This window comes from Aquila chrysaetos, chromosome 2 (assembly GCF_900496995.4).
Source record: "Aquila chrysaetos chrysaetos chromosome 2, bAquChr1.4, whole genome shotgun sequence".
NCBI lineage: Eukaryota > Metazoa > Chordata > Aves > Accipitriformes > Accipitridae > Aquila > Aquila chrysaetos.
In genome coordinates, this window is record NC_044005.1 from 26,476,814 (window position 1) to 26,501,258 (window position 24,445).

Sequence of the window (24,445 nt, forward strand, 5' to 3'; positions counted from 1 at the left end):
GAGAAAGTTTGGGGACAGGCAGACACCATTCTTTAGCTGGCTCCCACTGCTTTGGTAGAGCACACAGAGAACTAAATGCACACACACAGTCAGCAGGACAGTCTGGATTTTGAACTGAAAAAAATCCAAAGAAGGTGGACAACAGGGTAAGATATAAGGAACAACAATTCACTCAGCTTTCAATCCAAATCATGTTTCTCTGATAACATCTTCAACGTGTGGACTCTGCTCCCCAGTGTCGTGGTTTAACTCCAGCCAGCAACTAAGCACCACGCAGCCGCTCACTCACTCCCCCCCCACCCAGTGGGATGGGGGAGAAAATCGGGAAAAAGAAGCAAAACCCACGGGTTGAGATAAGAACAGTTTAATAGAACAGAAAAGAAGAAACGGATAATGATAATGATAACACTAATAAAATGACAACAGCAATAATGAAAGGATTGGAATGTACAAATGATGCGCAGTGCAATTGCTCACCACCCGCCGACCGGCACCCAGCTAGTCCCCCGAGCGGCGATTCCCCGCCCCCACTTCCCAGTTCCTATACTAGATGGGACGTCATATGGTATGGAATACCCTGTTGGCCAGTTTGGGTCAGGTGCCCTGGCTGTGTCCTGTGCCAACTTCTTGTGCCCCTCCAGCTTTCTCGCTGGCTGGGCATGAGAAGCTGAAAAATCCTTGACATTAGTCTAAACACTACTAGCAGCAACTGAAAACATCAGTGTTATCAACATTCTTCTCATACTGAACTCAAAACATAGCACCGTACCAGCTACTAGGAAGACAGTTAACTCTATCCCAGCTGAAACTAGGACACCCAGCTAGATCTCTATTCCAAACACATCTACCTCTTATCTTGGTTCCTCTTCTTCCTGGCTATACATGCCTTCATACATGTGTCTTCCCTGATGACTTTCAATGTGCTTTAGCTGGTATCCTGAGATGCTCAGGTCATGAAAATTAAGAACAATTAATCCAGCAATCAATAGGTCAGCAGTCTCTCTTTTTTGCCATTTTATTTCATACTGATGTCATCACAAATCATGTATCATCCTGCCCTTCCTCTCCTTTAGTACTCGTGGCCTACACTCCCATCTTTGTCTGTTTGGACAGTACATTCTCTGGACAGTATATGCTCCTATTTGAAGTCTGTAAAGGCTCAGGGTCAGCTGGCCTTCAGTATTAACCAGAACCTTCTAGGGACTATAGTAGTACAGAAAGTGAGGAAAGATTGAGTTTACAATGATCCCATAGGCTACAGCAGTTGCTCAGGGCATCACCTTGGACCATGGATTGCTTTGCTGAAAGAACACTTCTTACATCTCCCAGATAGAAATACTACTTTTCCAGGAGGCCACCCAGTGACTTTTCTTCACATGACCCTTGCTGGAGGAGTTTAAAGATCTTCAGCCACCACTCACTGGACACTGTGCAGATTTTTCAGCATGCTCACACCATGGCAACTCTAAAATAACTCAAGTATGCGTCAGATGGAGTGAAGCATTTCAAAGCAGGTTATGCAAACCTGCGCCTGGTTATATCCTCATAATTTGAGGCCTCTCAGGGAACATTGAGATCACCAATATATTAAAGAACACATCAGAAACTAATAGGGTGTTAAATATTTCCAACTGAGAAGAGACTACACGGCTGGGAGGAGACAGCTCCAGTAAAAGACTGTATGCTGCTGCATCACAAGACTTCAGCAAGAGCAATGATTTTCTTGCTTGCAATATTTTACAGACTGTTTGAGGCTAAAGAAAATCTACCTTTGTTATTTAAATGCAAAATAACTCAGTGATACCTTGTGATAGAGAATTGGTCATCATATTTAATCTTGTGCCGTGGTTCTACTGCCTGTATGAGTGGGTACACAGCAAGGCATAGAAACTGCGACCTACAACAGACTGCAGTGACAACCACATCTGTAAAATAATAAGAAAAATACTGTTTGAGTAGCTCCTCGTTTGGTTGGGAGTGTTTGGAGGAAAAGAAGGGGGCTAGACAGAATAGACATGGAGGCCAAATAATGAAGGCCCTAGATTAGTCACTGCATAGAGCCACTAAAAACGTGGCTTGAAACAAAAGAATTCAGTGAAAGTATCCCTGGGACAAAGGTGACTGGAGAGATGAGATCTCGTAAACCATCTGCTGGTTGGAGTCAGAAGAGAACTTTCTCCTCCAGTAACATGTTACTACACATTTATTACACATCAAGTTTATATCTACCTGCAAAGCACCAGTTAGAAGCAAGGCACCCTCCCAGGCTGTGACAAAGCAAGATTTCCATTAATAATCCATAATGCCACCAAGAAAAAACAGGAGGTGCATAGCATTTTCAGAACTGCTCAAGATTCTCACCTGCCCATTCAACCCAGTTTTGTAAGCATACACTACAGGTTCAAGTGAGCTGTTTTTTTTTTTTTTTTCCCCTTCAATGTCCAAGCACTTGGCTACATCCAAGCAAGGTCAGGAGGTGACCTTTAGCATTAACAGTGTCTTGTCTCCACAGAAGCAAAAACACCTTCAGGAACCTGATTCTATGGTGGTATAAAAGAAAGATCCTCCAGGAGAAAAGGTAAGAAGCCATTAACCACAGGGTGTATAAGAACCAATTTCTGCAGTTGTTCAATGATGAGACCTATCATGGCTGAAGGACTTTTCATTTTTTGGAATAAGCAAGCACCTTATATAGAAGCTTATTCCTATTGTACTTCCCAAACACTTGATGGTTTCCATATTCAACAGAAAACCTGTCTCTATACCAACCAAGGGTCCTTATCTAGGGATGGGAATGGAGACCTAGTAGTGTGCTGAAATGGAGCTGGATCACGTACCCAAACTGAGTAACATCCAGTTCATAATGACGTGTCATAATCCTGTGCCAGGATATGAGGAAATGGACTGAATGGTTTCCCAAAGGCAGGTATATGTTGGAGAGGGAATGGTAAAAAACACAGAGCGAGTCTAAGCTTCTGAGCGCTGCATTGCATTCCCTGGGTACAAGACAGAAATGCAATGGCAGCTTGAGAAACAGGTCCCTTTTCCCTGATCCCTCTACGGCTGGCAAGGCTGCGATTTTATACAGGAAAAATAGAGCACTAGAAGGGTCTGGAATAGAAAAGATCTCAGCTGTTTTTCCCCCTGCCAAGGTGACAGCCCTAAGGGCCCAACAAAACAACATATCTGCTTGTCTTACTCTTTCAAGGACCACTTCAGCTGTGGCATTGTACTTCACCCTCCCATCCAACTGGGATCACCTTCAGTGGCACATACGCTTCAACTGAGAGCAGGAAGGATTTAATACAGGAATGCCCTGATGCCAATACCTTGCCAGAGGTACATGAAGCAGTCCAGGTTGCCAAGAGGCCTGAAAAACATACAGTCCTTTGTGACAAGGTCTTTTGTGCTTTTTATGGGCTGATGTGCTCTCACAACTGGAAGTGGAACTGATAACCAGCAATACAGGTCATTGCAGCACCTGAAAATGAGACCATCCTGCCCTTTAAATCAACCTGCTTTAGTGCTTTCCTAGATGGAAAAATACAGTCAAATGTCATGCTCTTTCTTCAAACCCAGACCCTCCAAACCCCAGAGGCAGACAGAGTAACTGCACTTCTGCATGAGAGAATTACTCAGCACAGTCCACCTCTGCCTTGGATGGCAACAGCATTGCCTGGATGACCTCCCCGTAAGCACAAGAGGGCTGGAGATTCAGACTCCCTCTTCAGTGGTGGAGGAACATAACCACTACACCTGTGTGCACCCAGGCATGCAGAGCTCAAACAGTAGTGAAGCATTAACACTGCCCTCACAGGTTGCACATGGCCTTGCTCCCCCGGACCTGGCAGATAGGAGAAGACAGAGTGCACACGTCAATCAACCAGGCCTATTTCGGGCTTTTTTTTTTTTTTTTTTTTTTTTTTTTTTTTTTTCCTTCTCCTTCTTAAATGGCAGTTCTTTGTCTTCTGGCTTCACAGAGACCTTCAGGACTCCAGAATCCTTCAGCATTCCCTATTTGACAAATTTTCATCCACCTTACCTATTAAAAGTAGACAAAAAGAACAAAACTGTCTATGCTCAACAGGGCAGACAGATTTGTAAAGCTAGATGGGGCAGGGCAAGCTGAGAGTTGTTTGTTGATACGACAGAGAACTTGAGGGTGGGCTCAAGAGACAAAAAGGTGAGAAAGAGTGACCCCTGCATTGCCCGGTGCGTCCCTCATTCCTTCTGAGACAAGTTTGTCACTCCTGTGAAATCCTTGCTTGGCCATCTCATCCTTCTTTAGTGATTTGACTGCTTAGCAAGTGTCCTCATTAGCAAACCCTAAGCCTCCCTTTCACATGTGGCAGCCTGCTGTAGAAGGCAGCCACTTTACCAGGCAATAACACCTGGTGGAGAGAAAATTCCTGTAAGCAGATTCCTTGCGACTGAAGCAGCAACCTTGACTAGTCACTTCAGAGCCCCGTTACATCCATAATGATACTGTCTCCACCTTTCCCTTCCCCCCAGCATGAAAGATGAGTGGTTGTGCGGAACGAGTCCCCGAGCTGTGATGGGAATCCGTCTCGCTTGGCTGCAAAAAATATATATATCCTGGTATGGCTGTGATGAATCCTTTCATTATTCATCTGCAATTGCCCTGCTACTGCTGCTGTTCCGTTCTCACTCTCTCTCTTTCTTTTATAAATAAAAATGGAAACAGATTAATGACAAATGTTGACAGAGATTGCTTTTAAACAGCCACACCTGAATGTGGGCTGTGGGGGAGGAGCAGTGGCAGAGCAGCATCAGAGGGATGGGAAGACCAGGAAAGACTAAGAAAGAAATGGGAAAAGATAAAGATGCTCACTCCAACTGGGCTAGATGAGCAGTGACTGGAGCAAGGTATCTTTCTGGTGATGAGGACCTCAATTTGCTCCAACAAACAAGCTCTAGATTAACAGAGCTATGTATTCAAAATTGAAATAACTAGCAGTAGTCAGTTGTGCTGTCAAAGATACTCTGGAGTGAAGTTTGCAGAGATGCCAGCAAAATATTCACAGGACAAAATAGCAACACACAGAGGAGCAGTTACACACAGCAGTCCCCAGTGATGAATAAATAGTACCTGATAATGCTGCTCATGCCACTCCACTCCTGGTGACCAGTGAACATCAAGGCTCTAGTTTGTGCAACCGCCAAAGCCACTTGTATTTTGGGAATGTGGCTCAGACTGGCAAAGACAGTCTGTCACCAGTCAGGCCACAGGTAAACACAGTGAGTGAGTGCACCCAGGAGAGGCAAACCTGGCCTCATGACACCCTTCTCTGTCCATTCCCACTGCATGAAGAAACATGACAAGCCTTTTACTCAAGTATCACTCCAAGAAGCTGCATTGTTTATTCCTACTTAATGTTTCTTAACATCTCCTTATTGAGGAAAGGACAGGAGCAGGAGAGGAGTGGCAGAGGTGGTATCCAGGTCTTAGAGAAAGAAAAACCTACTCACTTTGGGTTTACTTCTGATCTTAAAATAACCCCTTGCAGCCGTTCTGAACAGATGGGCTGCAGGAGACAAAGAGCTCTTAAAGTGCTGCCCTCTCATAACCAAACTATACCTGTCCCTTGTAGATCCTGGCATGTTTTCTTCCAAGCTGAACTTCAAGTTCTCATCACACAAACAGGTGAAAGACCTGGCCTCCAAAATGGCCAACTCAGACTGCTTGGTGTGCCACACGCTGCTGCAGCATCGCAGAGAGGGGCAGGGAGCTGCAGCCATTGGACCTGTCTTAGTATTTAGCCCAGGTGTTGCATCTTAGACCTTCTAGGCACTTCCTACCTCAAGCACCGCCTATCCACCTGAAGATACCATATCTGCTAACATCACCCTCTACCAAACCATTTCCAAGGCTATCTCACCTTCCTGCCATCGCTTCCACCTCCTAGCTAGCTCCTCGTTCCCATCAAAGTGTTTGGCATCACATTCGAGAGCAGAGTTGTGCACGGACTCATTGCTGCTTGCTCCTTGCCAGCCTCCCACTTAACTAAACCCATTTTCATCCTTTCCTCAGAATTGCTCCTGCTCTTTTGGTACCAAGCCACCCTCCTGTCCTCCTCAAAGCACACTGCTCCTTGGACTCCTTTCAACAGCAGCTAATGCAAGACATTACAGCACAGAAGCCTGTGCCAACATCCAGTGCATAAACAAAGACCAGATACATGAGAGGAGAGAACACACTGTCAGCATTTAATAACAAACACTAATTGCGAACAGAGGGATGGAGTTCTCCATCCCTGTTCTCTCAGCAGCCAAAAGCTGTCTGAGCCAGGAGACGTGGCCATTCACAAACCAGGATCGATTAATCACTGAATGGCCCCCCTGCTCAGTATCTGACTGACTGCCACCAGCCTGCTCGGTGTCTGACTGATCCACTGAATGGACAGACAGCCTCTTGGAGTTTTATTTGTACCTCACTAGCACAGAGACACAGAAGTATAAGGCCTTTAGGGAGCCAATTTCAAAAGCCTTTCAGGCCTGCCACAGATTTACCCCATAACTCTTGCAAAGTTTTAACTTCTCTCTGTGCCTCTTGTTTTCCTGAGAAAATTGCCTTACATTCCACCCCAGAAGGCTGTGGAGCATGCTGTCCGTGGGCCTCAATGTTTCTGTACTTCTATTGAAAGCTGTTGCAAAGGACTGATTCTTTTTTTAATAACATTCTCATTCACCAGAAAGGCTGGTTCTCATTGTATGCAACATGGTGCAGAGATACTAAGTATTTTCCATCATTTTGCCCCATCGTTCATTACTCCATATAGATAAACAAATCAGCCCCCTTAAGAGAAGAGATCCACATGAGAGACATTTTGGGTTCTCTAGAGCAGGCCAGTCCTCTCCAGCCATAATCCCTTTTTAGGAACCATATATGGTTATCTCACAGGAAATGTCCCTTCTCACCTCAGCTAAAGATGGTGTCAAAACACCTAAGGAGCATCTGGGAGAAAAGGAGCACACAGTTCTTGGCGAGGCAGTAACTTCACAACCCCCCAAAGCACCTCTTGCAGCCTTGGACCGTGTGAAGTTCTTATGAGCTGCTGAATCCCTGGAGAACATGGCATGGTGCACGCAGGTCTGTAAGCGATAGAGCCAAAGTTAAAACCTTGGTACTGCCAGTTGGGTGAGTCTCCCTCATTCAAACCATTATTCCCCAGGACTTTCTCCCAGTCCGCCCATCTCCCCAGCCCCAGTCCTACCCTCATGCCTTGGGCTGCCTCTGGCACTCCTCACACACATCAATTGAGCCAAATCAACTGATTAAACCAGCAGAAATCAAGTCATTTTTTGCAGTTAAGGGGGCTGACGTGACTCAAAGGGGTCCAAGGACCCCTTTGAAAGGTAAGCAGCAGGAGCTTACAGCCAGGCGTGGGGAGGCAATAAGGTAGAGATGGAAGGAGAAGGCTTCCTCTTTTAGCAGAGATGAACTGTTCACTTCACTCACCCCACTGCCTTGCACCCCGTATTTCCAACAAGGAAAACAACGTCCCTAAAATTTCAGTCAACTGCAAAGACTTTATAGAGTGCTTTAGGATGTATTTGGATAAAAAAAAATAGTAGAGAAATGGAAGGTCAACACCCTTCCAAATTTCTACATGCTATAGACTTTCAGCATCACAGCTGAACTTACTGTCCCAATCTATCCAGCTGCATAGGCAGCTCATCCTACATGCTGCTCTAGTCCTCACTGCACTTTTCAGTTGATTTTAACCTACACAGCCCTTCAGAATTCAGAGTCTCAGTCCCCCCAGTATCCACCCCTCTCCTCAAGTACTGGGGCCAGTAGTTCCACAGTTACTTGTACAGTTACTTAGACAGCCTCATGAGAGAGTTTCAGCTGTTGCCTTGCCTTAGAAACTTTATTAGCTTTCATATTGTTTGTTGTTTTCCAAATGAACACCCTGCATTAAGTAACCCACATGAAGGTTTAGCCCTCCCAACATTGAGCAGATTTGAACGCTGTGGAAAGTCAGAAGATCTGGAGTCTATTGACCTTCACACCCCACCGCAAAGTCCACTTTTCACTCAAGCTTATGTTTAATGAGATGACATGAAGTGCCTAAGTAATGGGGTATAGTATTCATATGGATATAAACTACCCAAGTAAAGGCCTAGTCCAGCTTGTCTCTTTTTCCTCCTTTATCCTGCCCCTTGTGTCTCACAGCTTTGCCCCTTTGCCCTTGTTCTCACTATTTCCTGATCCTCCCATCAGGTGACAATTTGAATTTTAAAGCCATTTACACTCCAAAAGGTGCATAATCAGATTTTTATCCTGTACTTTTCTGATGTGACTTTTTTATTATGACATCAAGTACTGACCCATAATAAGGATGTAAATGCCCACTTTAATGTCTATTACCAGTATCTGCAGATGCATATAAAATTATAGTATCATCACATAACTACATATTAACCTCTTGAGCTCCATGACAGACCAACTCTCCAGGGACCACTGTATTCCAATTTTCAATTACCAGCAGTAGTTCAGTGACAAGCAGTAGAAGTTGTACTCATCCATATCCTAAACACTCAAGGTACTTGCAGAATGATAGAGAGTAGTCACATTCTGAATACACCAGTTCTGGTGCTTCCAGTTGCCAGCTATTTGTGACAAGCATTTGGATCCTTCCCAGGAACAAATACACAGTTACATTTAAGTATACATACAGATGGGATGTAGCTTACCTGAAAACTACAGATTTCTTTCAGCAAAGTTGTTTCTCAGTCACGTGGTAGTGCACAATCATTACCTTACCCACAGCAATTAGCAGAGAGAAGATAAGGTATACAGCAATGTGTCATCTTTTATGCTTCTGTTGAGCCAAAAGTGCACTTTGCTCAGAAAATGCCCATTTAGCACAGGTGTAAAGGTGCAATGTGTGAGGAAGGAAAGTTGTGGTCCACAATACTTTATTGCAAGGATGAGGTTACCACAACTGCAGCTACCTGACCAATCTCAAGATGGTATTCATAGAAATTTAAACATCCTGATTTTCATCTTTCAGGTTAACGGCATCTGCTTACATCAGAAATTGGGTATTCAGCTGTGAACAGAGCCTGCCAACCCATGTCTGACACAAGAATCCTACAAAAACTTGGAGAGGGAGGTTGTTTGTGGTTTTTATTTTTTAAAAGATGCACTACTTTCTCTAGAAGATCTAGCCTGAGAGTCAATGGAGAGAACAGAACAAACCATAGGATAATAAAGACAAAAGTTAGTACCATTTTTTCTTCATACCTTTCCGCTTCTTTCTGATACAGCTCAGTCAGATGATTGATTCTGGTTCCAAACAGGGTCTCTGACCCGAAGGCATTCTTCCCAAAATATACATTAAGATTTCTGGTATTTTAAAACCCTGCTGAATTGGGCATTAACAGGCAGCCTATCATTTGTTAAATAACAGCCAGGTTTTCTGCGCTGGACAGCCATTACTTTAGAGTTTAGGGAAGAGAATCAGAGGAGAACACTTGAAATATCAGTGCAAGACATGAGTCAATAGTCGTATCGTCCTCTGATGTTCAGGCAAAAGTATATGAAGTGTAACTGCTCAAGAGCAAGTTTTCACCTACCTATTGCTCTTTCTTGAGTTGTAGTAGACAAGCTATTTCACAGGAGATCCTCTGTGATACTATGCATTTGGGCTGCTCTTCCACTTTCAATCCTTTGAAGTCCATGAATCATAGATATTTCCAGAGACAAAGCATATTTTGGGAAGCTAAAATACCCTATAAGGAAACCCCAATACAAAGTGAATACATACCAAAAATTCCTAGCTCAAGAATAAATAAAATCTATCTATATATACACACACATATCTGATTACAGATAAAAATACTCAAAAGTGAAGAAATGAACTGCCATCCTAATTTGTCCCTCTGTGCATACACATTACAATAATGCCAAATCAAATGATCACACAGTTCATTTTCTACTTCCATGTTCAAGCAGGAAACTGTCAAGGCAAAGTTCTTGCAATGAAAGCAATTGACTACCAGCCCTGGAGAGAAGCCTGCCTGTTGCCTTCTCTCTGATATCTAAGAAGCCAGAGAGAGACTTCAGCAGTAAGGACAGTGCTCCTCACCTCATTAGTAATTGTGGCTGGATTTGCAAAAGTTCTGAGCACTCAAGAGCTGCTATGGAACTTTGTAGGAAATGTGGTTTGAACCTACAAAAAGCTACAAAGCCACTCCAAATTGCCTGTGCCCAGGTATCTCATCTTGGGGCCCCCAAATTCAGAAATAACTCCTGGTTTTTGCTTCAGTCATTCTGACTTAAACTCCCCATCTATAAAATAAGGGTGACAGTAACATCCAAGTTCTCAGCACATAAATAAATTCATTAACATTCTAAGCTGCCATAGCAGGAGGTACCCTGAAGACAGTAACAAGGAAATTACTTCTTCCCTCTTCAGAATGGAGCCTGGATGCTGTGTAGTAAATAAAGCTTGGATTCAGTCTAAATGAGGAAAAAAAAAAAAAACAAAAAAAACCCAAGCAGCTGTACATTCAGAGAGCCTCAACCCTCCTTCACTGACTGAGGCAGGAACCTAGTGTGAAGGGGGGACAGGGATTGAATGGATCGGGACACACAACCCTCAAACCCAACAACAAATCATGCAACTGCTTGACTCCATCGTACTGTGCATGCAGAAGGGCACTGATTACAGCAACATTGGCCACTTGAATTGTAGCCTTGTTTTCCATAGGAACACAAATTTTCTAGTTTGTTTTCTTTTTTATGGAGGGGGGGTGGGTGTGTGTTAAAGAAGGTACCTGTTTAAATGTCTAAATAAATATGTAAACACAGGAAGCCTGTAGCTTAGAGTTGTGCAGCCTACCAATGTGGTCAGGAGGACCACAGAAGAAATGCTACCTGGTCCAGTGCAGCCCTGTGGTAGCCCCTGCACTGCTTGAGTGCAGGGCAATGGCTGCACCTCATGGTCTCTCACCCCTCTCCTGGGAATCAGACCCGGCACTCCTCATTCCCACTCCTTGCTATCTCCACAGTACCTGAAAGGACCAGCAAGGGATAAAAGGCTTATGAAAGCTCCCTTTGCTGCTTATTTGTATATGCTCCCTTAATGGTGACACTGGACAGCCAGGAAAGAAAACGCAGGACTTCTTTCATTCACCATATAACACTAGGCATTAGGAGTGTCTTCACCTATGGCTTCCTCAAAAATGGGAATACATGTTTCTTCATGGTGGGGGGCTGGAAGAGTCCAAACACTTGGAAATTACGTGGTGAAGCAGGATGAAGAAAAGTCCTAAGGCAATGTTGGTGAACATCTCAGGAAGCTGGTGTCAAAATTACTAGAAAAACATCAGTGTTAGTGCTGGCATTAGTTTAGTGGAACTGCTGGCTTGCCATCACTGCCCCTGCAGGCAGTCTGGGAGGAAAAAGCTATGACACTTCTCAAAATAAGATTTCTCCAACTAGGTGCAATTTTAAAAGTGTGTTTTGCAAAATCCATGTGTTTCATCTGCCTAATGGCAGCAACTCCTAAGACCTGCTCTTGTTCTCATCTTTAGATACCTCCCTGTTGCTCCCCCACTAGAAATGAATGAAATTAATGTCATTTAGCATTTTGAAACTCTATACTACATTTCATTAAAAAAGTATTATCAAGTATCTGCTCTTAGTGGAAAATTACTTTACTTCAGTAGAGCACAAATCTTGTACTCCCAGATTTGAAGTACCCTTTACTTAGATGTGAGAAATCTTCCATTAGTATGTAGCAAGTCTACTTGTATTCATTTGTAGTTTCAATTGATTCTCTGAGCTGGAAAAGTATGAAGCAAGCATGGTCTGAAAAACATCAAAACAGTAAAAGCCACCACAGTCAGCCCTGTTACTGAATTTACCACCAGCTATTCAAACTGAACCGAGAAAATTCTCAGCCCTTGGGTGTAAAACTAAAGATGTGTGAACAAGAACCATTCAGCCTTTTTTTGTTTTTGTTTTTTAATAGAAATGCCTCCAATTATCAAATTAAATGCTTCATTCCTCAGAAAAAAAAATATGCAAGTAGGTAGAAGACTGAACCAGCTCATACTGATTTTTAGATATCTGACATTTTTGACTGTTACCCACAGCTGATCATGTTTGCCAAATCCGGGCACCTCCCATAAGAGAATCTATTAAGAGCTCTTTTCTCCTTGCTCCCAACAAAAATCAGCACATTTCACCAGGAACACTTCCCAATTCTCACTGATGCAGTTTGCAGATGAGAGAGGAAAATAATCACTTTTGAAAATTGGACATCCCCCCTCCCCCCAGTACAGTGTTGAGAACTTGAAGCAATTTCCAAAGGATCTTGATCTTTTTGTTCAAAAGCATTCGATCAACTCGGGATCTAATTTTTTACAATTTACTCCTTGGAACAGTTAACGTAGAGGGAGTCCTGTTTTGCTCCTTCCACAAGTGTGCATAGCTATCAATACTGGGACACAAATACATGCAAAAGAAAATTCAAAGTCCAGTGCTCATTTGATCTTTGAAGCCACTGCTATCACGATAAAAAAGAACGATGCCAATCTATCTTAAAAGGATGTTAGCGTTGGCAAAATGAATAGATATCCATTAAACTACCAATTGAGTCTGACCTGCCCATTTAAATTAAATCCCTTTTGGGACTGGACAGATCTGAAGCAGTGACTTAGAAGTGAAAAGCTACTTAAGAAACTCTGGAATTGTTTCAAATTCCAAGCAGGGAGCATCTCACTTGTCTACAGACAATGTCATGACAAACTGGGAAACAAAATCATTGCAAAAACCAAAGAACGGACATGATAAATTACCTCAAATTCTTCACTCAAGTTTGCAATTCAAACGAAGAAAAGCATAGTGACTCCCTATAGACCTGCAGGTTACAGTTTAATACTTAAGGAAACGGTCAAAGAAGCATGCAGATTATGGACATTCCAACACTGTAAATCTAGTTAGATGTCAGTGAAACCTCTTTTCACCCACTCTCAACTCAGTTCGCTTTATATCAGATAAAACACTTCTTTCATGTATTGATTTATTTCCAGTTTCTATAATCAGAACAAAGATTCTGCAACAGCCTCGCTCAGAGAATACACATCATGTTTAAGACAGAGGAATACAAGCAAGAATCTTCCTTATTTACATGTTACCCACAAAATAAGAGTCCTAAGAACCCAGAGTCAAATCCCTATCAAACACTTAAATCTTATGACAACATAAAACATTTGGGACATGCACAATGCGGCTCTTTAAAGATTTTGAGTAGACCTGTTTGTGAACTATCTCTAGGTAAGCCCTCTGGGACAGGAGGAGAAAGCTAGAATGCAACTGATGGCAGCTTTGGCTAACTGTCTGGTGTTGCCAAACTTGAGAGAAAATTCAATGGCTTCAGCAGTGTCTAGGGGCTCTGGTCAGGCCAGACCAGTCTCAGTTCATGGCATTCTTAGAAGAGCTTCCAGCAATGAGGTCTCACACAGACCAATCTGGGCAACAAAAACAAATGCTAGCATGGGACATTAATACTATGTCCAGGACTTGAGATCTGAAGCAACAATTCAAATCTGGCACTATTCCATCAATGGAATTTTACACTCATTTTGAAACAAAGGTACAGTGTAGTGTATTTTAAAGCTGAAAAAGCTGAACCAGTCATTGCTCCCCAGTGTTAGAGAACACACTACCAGAAAATTGCTTCCTCCAGTCACACCATCTCCTCTCAGATGAGTGAAGAGCCCTTCCACTTGGAGAAACCTACCATCTGCTCCTTCAGTGTGACACTGAAGGCTACAGGCTACCAAAAGGTCACTCCTACAAGGAGGTATCTTCCTTATATGCCATGAGAGAGAAAAGCAAAAGCAACTGTTACAGTGATTAAGAAAGATATTGCATACTTTTTTGGCAAGTATCTTATCAATGTAATAAGCCCACCGATGCTCTCCCTCATTTGTTTCTGATTTCAGTGCAATGTGCAGGCAGTTCACACAGCTGAGCGAATGAACTGAGACAGAGCTCCTGAAGCTGAACATGTATTCAGGGACAGAACTCTAGCAGAACTCTAGCTGCCAGTACAGCAAAAAAGGGGGAATCCCCACCAAGAACGCTCTTCAGCTGAGTGATCGTGTAGGTTCTGAAGATAGCACACTCATATGTCATTATACTACTCACAAATAAACTGGCATGCAGAAATAATGCTTCATTTCAGGTGGCACAGATAAATTTTTTCTCACCTCACCTTCCCATGCAAACTTTATTACAATCTTTTGGTAACACCATAAAACTTCCATCACCATGAGTTTTCCTTATGTTTGCCAAAACACTTCCCATTTTTCAACAGATCTCTATACTGCAGAAAAAAAGTCTTCTGTCTTCTCTGAGGTTCTAAACCAGAAGCAACTATCATTTCATGTAGACTGACCTTCACTATAAAATTGACCATTCAATGTCTTTTAGATGCCTCTGTATTTATTTTAATGGCTTATATTTGCCTACAACATTCTTTCCATAAAGCTGCTGTCTGCAAATTGAAGCCTGAAGATACACAGAAACTACTGCTTCCCACAGTACTTTGTTCCAATGGGTAATCTGTCCTCACTGCTAAAAGCTCACACCCCATTTCTAACTTGAATTCATTTGGCTTTAGCTTCAAATTCATTTTTATGCCCATCTGCTCAAGACAAGAGATGCTTTATTACCTAGTATTTCCATTTCCATAAAGGACTTTGTACCACACAGGCAAGACACCTCTGATCCTCTTTGGATAAAACTCAACAGACTGAGCTCTTAAGTATTTCAAATTATAAAAACTGTCAGTCCAAAATTGCACTGTAATACTGCTAAAGGAAATGCATTGCATTTTGGAATAAAAAAAAAAAATTAAGATTATTCTTACTTTCTGGGATCTTGTGCATTGAAAAGCAGCAGTAAGAACTTTAGATTCAGAGTCAACTGCCAAAATATCACTTTTATGGTAGTGTTACAGCAGTGTTTGGGCAGCAAGGGCTAGCATGACGTTTGGATACATGAGTATATGAAGCCTGAATAGCAGTAGGGAAGCAAGTATTCCTGCTTCTGTAAAGAATACTTTAAGTGTAGACACTAGAACTGAATGCAGATGGGTGTGGAATACCAAGGATTTTCATGCAGGAGCATAATTAAAGGTTAAATGACAAGTTTCACAGTGTGAAGCTTATGAAAAATGACTTATATGGGTTAGTGGATTACATAGGACTTGTTGAATGGATATAGGTAGTTATACATGACAAAGAAGCCTAATTGTAAAGGAAGAATAGGACTTTTCAACCTTGCTGAAAAAAAGCATAGCAAGAAACAATGTCAGCATGTTGATAGTAGGGAAAAACTATTCCAAAAGAAGATGCAATTTCCCTGTAAAGAGGGTAATTAATAAGAAAACTGATTACCAAGAAAGATGAGCTAATCCTTACTTGATGTTTTTAAAGTCAGATTACATGTCCTTCTAAAAATATAATTAAATCCAGTTGCAGGATAAATACTATAGCCATAAGGTTCACAAAAGTTTTCTCCAGCCTTAAAGAAAGAGTTTGCAAATCTTTTTGAGACAGGACCCTGGGCTAAGAGAACATAAAAGGAAAGTACCACTATATAACTACTTTGTCCTTACAGTACCCCCTAGGCATATAAACCTGGCCACTGTGAGAGACAGACTACCAACCCAGACAGACCTTTGGTCTGACCCAGTGTAGCCTTTCTTATGCTGTTCATCTCATTTCCTTCAGAGGTTACAAGGAAAAGAGGGCAGCTTTGCAAAACCCTGATCATCCTCATAATACTGGCAGCTCTGCTGTAAGACAATGTATACTCTAGGTCATACATGCAGGGCTCAGCAATACTTTTTCTGATTACTGTCTGCAGGTATATGTATTTTGCATCTTTCTCCAACATAACAGGCTGTACCAGTCTGTTTTCCACTCTTACCAATTCTTTGAGCTGGTACAAGAATTATCTTTTCCTGGTATGCCAGTTAACACATCTTTGTCAACTCACTGGAGTCACACTAACAGCCAGGTTTGCAGTTGGGAAGGCATTTTACCCACATTAAAGTTGACAAGGATGTTGAAGGTTCCCTCCGTCTCCACAACATGTCTGCATGTCACCTGATTGAGGGCCAGCCATGCACCAGTCTCCAGGCACTGGTGACAGGTCAGCCTCCCTGCACTTGTCTATGGCACAGTTTGCCTTCTTAAGAATGAGACGCTTTAGTATAATTAAGACATTATGTTCCCTATGCTGAGTTCAATCTTTATACTGGGTAAAAGTTAATGGCCTAAGATCATCTTGTCTTGCCTTCTGTATAGCAAGTGGCTCCTTATGCTTTATGCCTTAAGAAGCATTGCTGTAAAGTATTTTTCCCATATTTGATGGTACAAAAGCAGGATGTCTCAAGCACAAAACACAAACTGGAATAGAATGCAGGGGACAAAGATACAGTAATGCCATATCACAATGAGAACAGAAGTTTGTCCTCCTTTGATAGTATCCTAACAGCCTATTAAAATATATTTTCTGAACAAATGACTGGTAGTGTCCTTCACTTTTGCTTCACTGAAACATTCTCTGGTTACAAAACTGTTCCTCAAGGCAACAAAGCAAAGTTCTTCTCCGCTTTACATAATTCCTTTTCGATATCCAGGCACACACATTGTTTTTTGTAGCATCTTCTTTCTTTGGTGCAGAAGGGGTTACAAAAAAAAAGAGGCACTCAATCACCCTTCTTGTTGCCCTTCCTCCAATTTCCCTTCTCATCCTCTGCCCACTGAGCAGGTCTCTGAAACATCCACAAAGTAACAGCATGAGGTTCTACAGTTTGAAGGACAGCACTAACCATCTCAATGTCATTATTCAGGAATGCTGGCAAGACACACCTCTGCATACCACAATCATGAAGCTAATCTATCATTCAGTAGCACTAGTCACAGCCTCTTATGAGTTTCTCTCCAGCAACTGTTTTGTTGCCTTCTTCACCCTTTACTGTACCTTACCTTAAAATCATAAATCCATCAGGCCAGAAGCTACATTCTTTTAATTCGCACTTCTCCAGTACCTACCAAACTGGGCATTAAGCCTCCCTAGAGCTCACTGGAACTACTGGAAATTTGCAAAGAACAACTTCTAAATGTGCTCCTCCAAGATCTCAATTTCTCTTTCACGGAACATCCACCTTCTTCTCCCTGTACATAAATAAAGCCCTGTTAGCAAAAGTTTGTCATTATAAGACCGGTCTCTGTCATCTGTGAAAAATTGTGGCAATTGCACGAGGTCCCCAGTGACAGGAAGGGGTACGTATCATGTCACCTTTCTAAAAAGCCAGGAAGGAGGATGTGGGGAATGACAGGCTAGTCAGCCGTACCTCAATCCCTTGTAGCTTTATGGAGCAAGCTCTGGAAGCCAATTCCAGGCACCCAAAGGACAAGAAGGTGACTAGGAACAGGCAGCCAGATTAAACGAGGGAAAATCATGCCTATGAACCTGACTGCCTTCTATGATGAAATGACAGGCTATGTGGATGTGTAGAGGGCAGTGGATGCTGTTTACATTGACTTCAGCAAGCCTCTTGATGCAGTCTCTCATAGCATCCTTATAGCCAAATGGGAGAGGTATGGGCTGGATGCCGTCCATTAAGAAAGGTCAGTGAGAAATTGGCTGAACTGTCAGGCTCAAAGAGTAATGATCAATGGTTTGAAATCTGCGTGATGGCCAGTTACAAAAGCATGCCTCAGAAGACAATAATGGGATCGATACTGTTCAGTGATCATTAGTGATATGGTGGAAAGAGACAGAACATATTCTCAACAAGATCAGAAATAATGGCATGTTGGGGAGGGGAGCCACTGATATGCTGGAGGGTGGGGGTACCACCCAGAGGGACCTTGACAGATTGGAGGAATGAAAAGACAGAAACCTCATGATGTTCATGAATAGAATTAGAATAGAATAGAATTAAGAATAAGAATTGAAAGAACAGAATAGAACAGTTGGAGGGGACCTACAATGATCACCTAGTCCAACTGCCTGACCACTTCAGGACTGACCAAAAGTTAAAGCATATTATTAAGGGCATTGTCCAAATGCCTCTTATACACTGACAGGCTTGGGGCATCGACCACCTCTCCAGGAAGCCTGCTCCAGTGTTTGACCACCCTCTCTGTATATAAGTGTTTCCTAATGTCGAGTCTGAACCTCTCCTGGCGCAGCTTTGAACCATTCTCATGCATCCTGTCACTAGATACCAGGGAGAAACGATCAGCACCTCCCTCTCCACTTCCCCTCCTCAGGAAGCTGTAGAGAGCAATGAGGTGACCTCAGTCTCCTTTTCTCCAAACTAGACAACCCCAGAGTCCTTAGCCACTCATCACAGGACCTGCCTTCCAGCCCTTTCACCAGCTTTGTTGCCCTACTCTGGATACATTCAAGTACCTTAACATGCTTTTCAAATTGTAGGGCCCAGAACTGCACACAGTACTCAAGGTGAGGCCACACCAATGTGGAATACAGCAGGATAATCAACTCTTTTGACCAGCTGGTTATACTGTGTTTGATGCACCCCAGGATGCTGTTTGCCCTCCTGGCTGCCAGGCCACACTGTGAACTCATACTGAGCCTGCCGTCAACCAGCACCCCCAGGTGCCTTTCTGCAGGGCTGATCTCTAGCTGCTCCTCTCCCAACTTATACTTGTGTCCAGCATTACTCCACCCCAGGTGCAGAATCTGGCATTTGTTCATGTTAAATTTCATCCCATCAATCATAACCCAATGCTCCGATCTATCTAGATCCCTCTGCAAGGCCTCTTGTCCCTTGAGAGAGTCAACAGCACGTCCCAGTTTAGTATCATCAGCAAACTTGCTAATGGTGCATTCAACTCCTGCATCCAAATCATTGATAAAATTATTGAACAGAACTGTCCCTAGAATTGAACCCTGAGGAACACCGCTGGTGACTGGTCACCAGCCAGATGTAGCCCCATTCACCACAACCCTTTCAGCCCTGCCATTCAGCCAGTTCTTCACCCAGCGCACCATGTACCTGCTCATCTCACAGTTGGATAACTCGTCCGGAAGGATGCTGTGAGGTACTTACAAAAAAGCTTTACTAAAATCCAGAAAAACAACATCCACCACCTTCTCTTCATCCCCTAGGTGGGTGACCTTATCATAGAAGGATATCAAATTAGTTAAACACAACTTTCCCTTTGTGAACCCATGTTGACCGTGCTGACGATTGCATTGTCCTTTAAATGCCTTTCAGTAGCACCCAGTATGATCTTCTCCATAATTTTTCCAGGTACTGAGGTTAGACTAAGAGGTCTGTAGCTTCCTCGGTCTTCCCTCATGCCTTTCTTGTAAATTGGAATAGCACTGGCTAGCTTCCAGTCAGCAGGGACCTCCCCAGACTCCCAAGACCTTTGGTAGATAATTGAGAGGGGTCCTGCTGTAACATCCACTAGCTCTTTCAGTACTCTGGGATGAGTCCCATCCGGCCTCATGAACTTATGAGCATTCAACTGATACAACTGGTCCCTTACAATTTCAGTGTCCACAAATGGAAAGTCACTGTTCCCTGCAGTCATGGTCCTCCAACTCAGAGGACTGGGCAGCCCCAGGTCTGTCAGTATTATTGGAGACTGAGGCAAAAAAAGCATTGAATGCCTCCACTTTTTCTTCATCCCAATTTCTCGGGTGACCATCTTCAACAAATATCGGTCCAATGTTTTCCTTAGACCTCCTCTTGCTATTAATGTACTTCAAAAAGACTTTGTTGTCTGACTCAACGCTGGCCAGTTTCAACTCTAATTAAGCTTTGGCCTTCCGTGTCTTCTCCCTGCATATGCAAACCACGGCTCTGTAATCTTCCTGCAAAGCTTGACCTTGCTTCCACAGATCATACAATTTCTTTTTCCTCTTGAGTTCCAAGAGGAGTTCCCTGTTCAGCCAAACTGGTCTTCTGTGCCGCTTGCTTGACTTTCAACACAAAGGGATTGCCTGCTCTTGTGCTTTTAAAAGGTGGTTCTTAAAAACTGACCAGAACTCACATACCCCTAAGCCCTCAAAAGCAGATTCCCAGGGGACACTGCTAACTAGCTCACTGAGTAGCTTAAAGTTAACTCTCTTGAAATCAAGGGTAGCAACTCTGCTGACCATTTTTCTCATTACATCAAAAATTTTAAACTCAACCATTTCTTGATCCCTGTGGCCAAGACAGCCACTTACCATCGCATCTCCCTCAAGTCCTTCTCTCTTCACAAATAACAAGTCTAGGAGGACATCTTTCCTAGTTGGCTCAGTGAGTACTTGTGACAAGAAATTATCTTCAATATACTCTAAGAATTTCCCAGACTTCCTTGTCACAGCAGTATAGTATTCCCAGTTCATGTCTGGGAAGTTGAAGTCTCCCATAAGGACAAGGAGAGAAGACAATTGGAGAGAAGACAAACCTGGAAAAAGACTGGGAAGTCCTGGTGGGCAAGAAGTGGAATATGAGTGAGCTGTGTATCTTTGAAACAATAATCACATACTGGACTGCCTTAGTAGAAGCACAGCTACCAAATCAAGGCATGTTATTATTCCTTTCTACTCAAGCAATCCACATCTGAAGCACTGTGTCCTTCACTGCAAGTGCCGTGTGAGTTCTAAGGAATCTGCCTTAGAGGAAAAGAGACAAAACAATGGACCTAGTTTATTCCTCTAAGAATGCTGCAGATATTCAAATCTGTATCAAGCTACTGAAGTCTGAAGACAAATTTTGATAAATACCCTGGAGTAACAAGATATATGATTCATTTAGCTTGTCTACCACCCAGAAGAATCAAATTTGCTTGAGAACCTGACTGACCTGTAAATGCATTCTAACCTAGAAATAGGAAAGACATGGCAGCTGCAAGAACTTCAGTCTCCTAGCACTTCCAGAAAGTTGCCATTGCAGGAAGTATGACTTACCAAGACAAGGCTTGCCACAGTTACTCCTCAGTACTGTCACAGGTACATTCAACCTTTAAAGGGAAGGAAGACCTCCTAGGAGCTTACAACCTAAGTAAGGGCTTAACAGATGAACAGTGCTACTGACCTCGATAGGAAAATCTGATAAATTATCTTTCTCTGCCCCCAGAGGAAAAACATGTGAAGTCTGGCAACACCCTCCTGCCACAATTGAGTGAGATGAAGGCTGTTGATTCCCTAACACCTCAAACATCTCTCTCAAAATTTTTAAAACCATCCTGACACCACAGGACAAACAGAACTACTCTGAACAATAGTCAGAATGTAGCAAGATATATCAGAACTGTTTTTTAAAAAGGGAACACGAAGGCCAAAATTTAAAATTTCAGCTGAATGATCAGTAATCTGAGTAAGTCTGTTGAACAGACTCAAACCAAGAGAGGATGTGGAATATCCTTCATGAGATTAAAAACACCCAATTGCACAAATGCTCTTTTAGGGAACCACTCCCTGTCACTGAAACAGCCTGCAAGTTAGGTTACAAGGCTTCCAATCCTAAAATTTATCTGCAGGTTGTCAGGAGAATGTGACCACCTTTCCCCTTCACTGTGTTCATGAGTACTAGATAGTCAAGCTACTACTTTTCTTTAGGTTTATCTTCTCTTTGTATGTTCTAGATTACAGGCCCTTCAGTGCTGAGACTTCCTGTGCTACCTCTTAAACACCACTGCCCAAAACAACTACAAAATAAAGACAATCCAATGACTACTTTAAAACAGGAACATTCCTCTCTCCACAAAACCCTTACAGCTTGTCCCATAATCCAAACTGACCTCTGTACTCCTTCAGCAAGGTAAAAAGTCTTTCCCTGTTCTAATTATTTCTAAGATGTACCACCACCAAAGAAAAAAAAAAAAAAGGTTTTGAGAGATGACTGATTTGACAGTTTGCTTGGGCTGTGAAATATAAATCCAATTTAGATGTCTCCCCAAGAATAAGTAGGTATTAGGGATCAGACATGGACAGTGTGTCTGTAGTATAACTGTATAACTATTTGTCAATCGTGGTTTAGCGAGTCATTCAAGTTTCGGTTTTTGTATGTTATGACCATTTAACATTTTAATACAGGGTTAAATATGAATCAGTGCTTTATATCCTCACAATCAAATCTGTTCCTCAGGTATTTGATTTATACGGCAGAGCAGAACACTGCAAAACCACTAAAACCATGCAAATTTTGTTATCTACTTAAGAGTGCTAACTGCACCTCCACATTCAAAATGAATTTTACAAGCTTAAATGGTTCTGTCTGAAAGCTCTACCCGTTGAGGAAAGCAAAAAGAGTTCTATGCATACAAATATATCCTAATTCTAAAGGACTTAAGAAGCCATGAGGCCACCTGTTCCTTGACACATGCTATGCAGGTATATATTCTAAAAACATAGCCCAAAATAAGCTCCAGAGAGAGTAATTCAAGAAAAGTAGAGTGGAGTGTGATTATGAATTCAAGAAAAGAGAGGGGAAAAAATCACTATCCATATATTCTGCAACACAGAAGGTAACAGGGGGCAAAGTAGAAGTGCTATGAAGAGAATGTCTTTTGTGTATGCTGCAGAGTAAAGTACAATCATCAGTAAGTGGAGACACCTCCAGTAGATACAGCAGACAATGCTTTTTGAAGGGAAGGAAAACATGAGACAGAAGTGGTCTAATCAATACCCAGAATGCTGTGAACTCAGGTGATACTTTAAATGGCTTTTTTGTTCAATGGCATGTTAACTTCAACAGGAAGCATCCTTTAGAAACGCTAACAGTCATTTTTTAATTCATACACTGAGAAATGGAAGTTTTGTATATCCTCTACCACAGTCCAAGGATATTCAAGGGCTCAGGTTCCCTTCCAGGATGCCAGCTTGCACATTTATGTCCAAGTAGTTCTCCCAAATCCTTATCCAGTAGGAGATTTAGGAAAGAACATGCAATACACAAGCAAGACTAAAGACATTCATAATAAGGGAGAAGGAAAAGGTCTAATGGACCATGCTGCCAGTGAGCCAATGGCAATTTCTGAATGGACAAGCACCGTATTTGCTTCGCTAGAAGCAACATGATTTGAGTCCATTAGCACATGGCCTGAAAACATTCTGCTAATACAGAATTCAGGTTCCATGTTTCAACTTGTTTGCATTCCCTCCTCATTCCCCAGCCAAGAAATCCTCCTGGCCTGGAAGAAAGCAGGGGGAGACTTTTGCCTCCCTGAGCGGCAGTGGGACTTTCACCCAAAAAATGTCAAATGCACAAACAAGCAACATGTCCAGGGGGTGAATAAAGATCTGAAAACCCAAAGGAATCTGTACATGACCCAGCACATATGAGCTGGCATCAGGGAAAGAGATGAATGCATAATAAATACAGCAATAGCAAGAACATTTTTAAAAGCCACTGCGGTCCCAACACTGATTACCTTTTTTAAACATAGATTCACAAGCATGATTTAGGTATGTGGGGCACGCAGATCAGTCTGGATGATGGCATGCATCACGCAGCAATACTGAAGATATCACTACTGCCAAACAAGATGTTTGGTAAAGACACACACCAGAGTCAAACACTTCCAAAATCCAGCAAGCTTTTACAGTTGCAATGCTTCTTTTTGGCTGAATCCAGGGCTCTTCTCTGGTGGCATTTTAAAAAAGTTACTGGAGGCAGCAATAGTGGCTTTCTCAGCTGCTGGTGTTTTCCCTGTCCACTCAGAGTTCTGGGATCTCAGGGATGGTGTTGCTGGTAGCTCTGACTCTGCTGCATCCATGTGGACAGATAAAGTTGCTGGAATATAAAATTGCAGGAAAGGGGGAACAGGAGAAGAAAGTAAGAAAGGGCAACAAAAAAAAAAGTTAGAACAAGTGACTTCATGGCAAATGCCTCATATATATAATATCTTATACGAAGGTGTTATTTACTGAGTTCCCACGAGTTCCCCTGCCAAATTCCTTTGAAATACCGGTTCTTGATAGCATTAACACCTTTCCCCTAATGATTCTCACATTCAGAACTCCAAGTTCCCAGTCCACTAACTAGTTCCCTTAGTCAAAGTTCCTGTTGAAAATCAAGAGCTTTAGCTGTCCCATACTTAAACTGAATCAATTAATCATTCAGCTGAAGATATCTTCGTCTCTTCACAAAGACGCAATTAACCCTGTACCTGAGAATTTCAAGGTCTCTGAAGGCTTTGGAAATTTCAGGTTGCAAAGCTCAGTTAAAGATGAAAATGTACCTCTCCTCCTTACCCAGCAAAGGGAGTACCATGAAGCTCCACATATATCCAATACAGTAAATCAGCATATTATAACAAGAAGCTACTTGCTAAGCTAGGCTGGAATCCATTCTCATTTTCTCACTACAACCACTGCTTCAAAATGGGACAGGCTATAATTAGCAAGAGAGATTTG

General features: G+C 42.5%; 1 protein-coding gene across 9 annotated transcripts in view; it reads right to left on the minus strand.

The window, feature by feature from the left end:
• Positions 1-8,361: 8,361 nt before the first annotated feature.
• GPATCH2L (G-patch domain containing 2 like) overlaps positions 8,362-24,445 on the minus strand; it is a 46,496-nt gene continuing 30,412 nt past the window's right edge. For 8 of the 9 annotated variants that reach the window (XM_030031421.2, XM_030031373.2, XM_030031382.2 and 5 more), the window contains one exon: positions 8,362-23,822. In XM_030031421.2, the coding sequence (XP_029887281.1) occupies positions 23,747-23,822 (76 nt within the window). In that variant the 3' untranslated portion in view covers positions 8,362-23,746. The remainder of the gene's footprint in view (positions 23,823-24,445) is intronic. The other variant, XR_005934092.1, reaches the window with a different exon arrangement.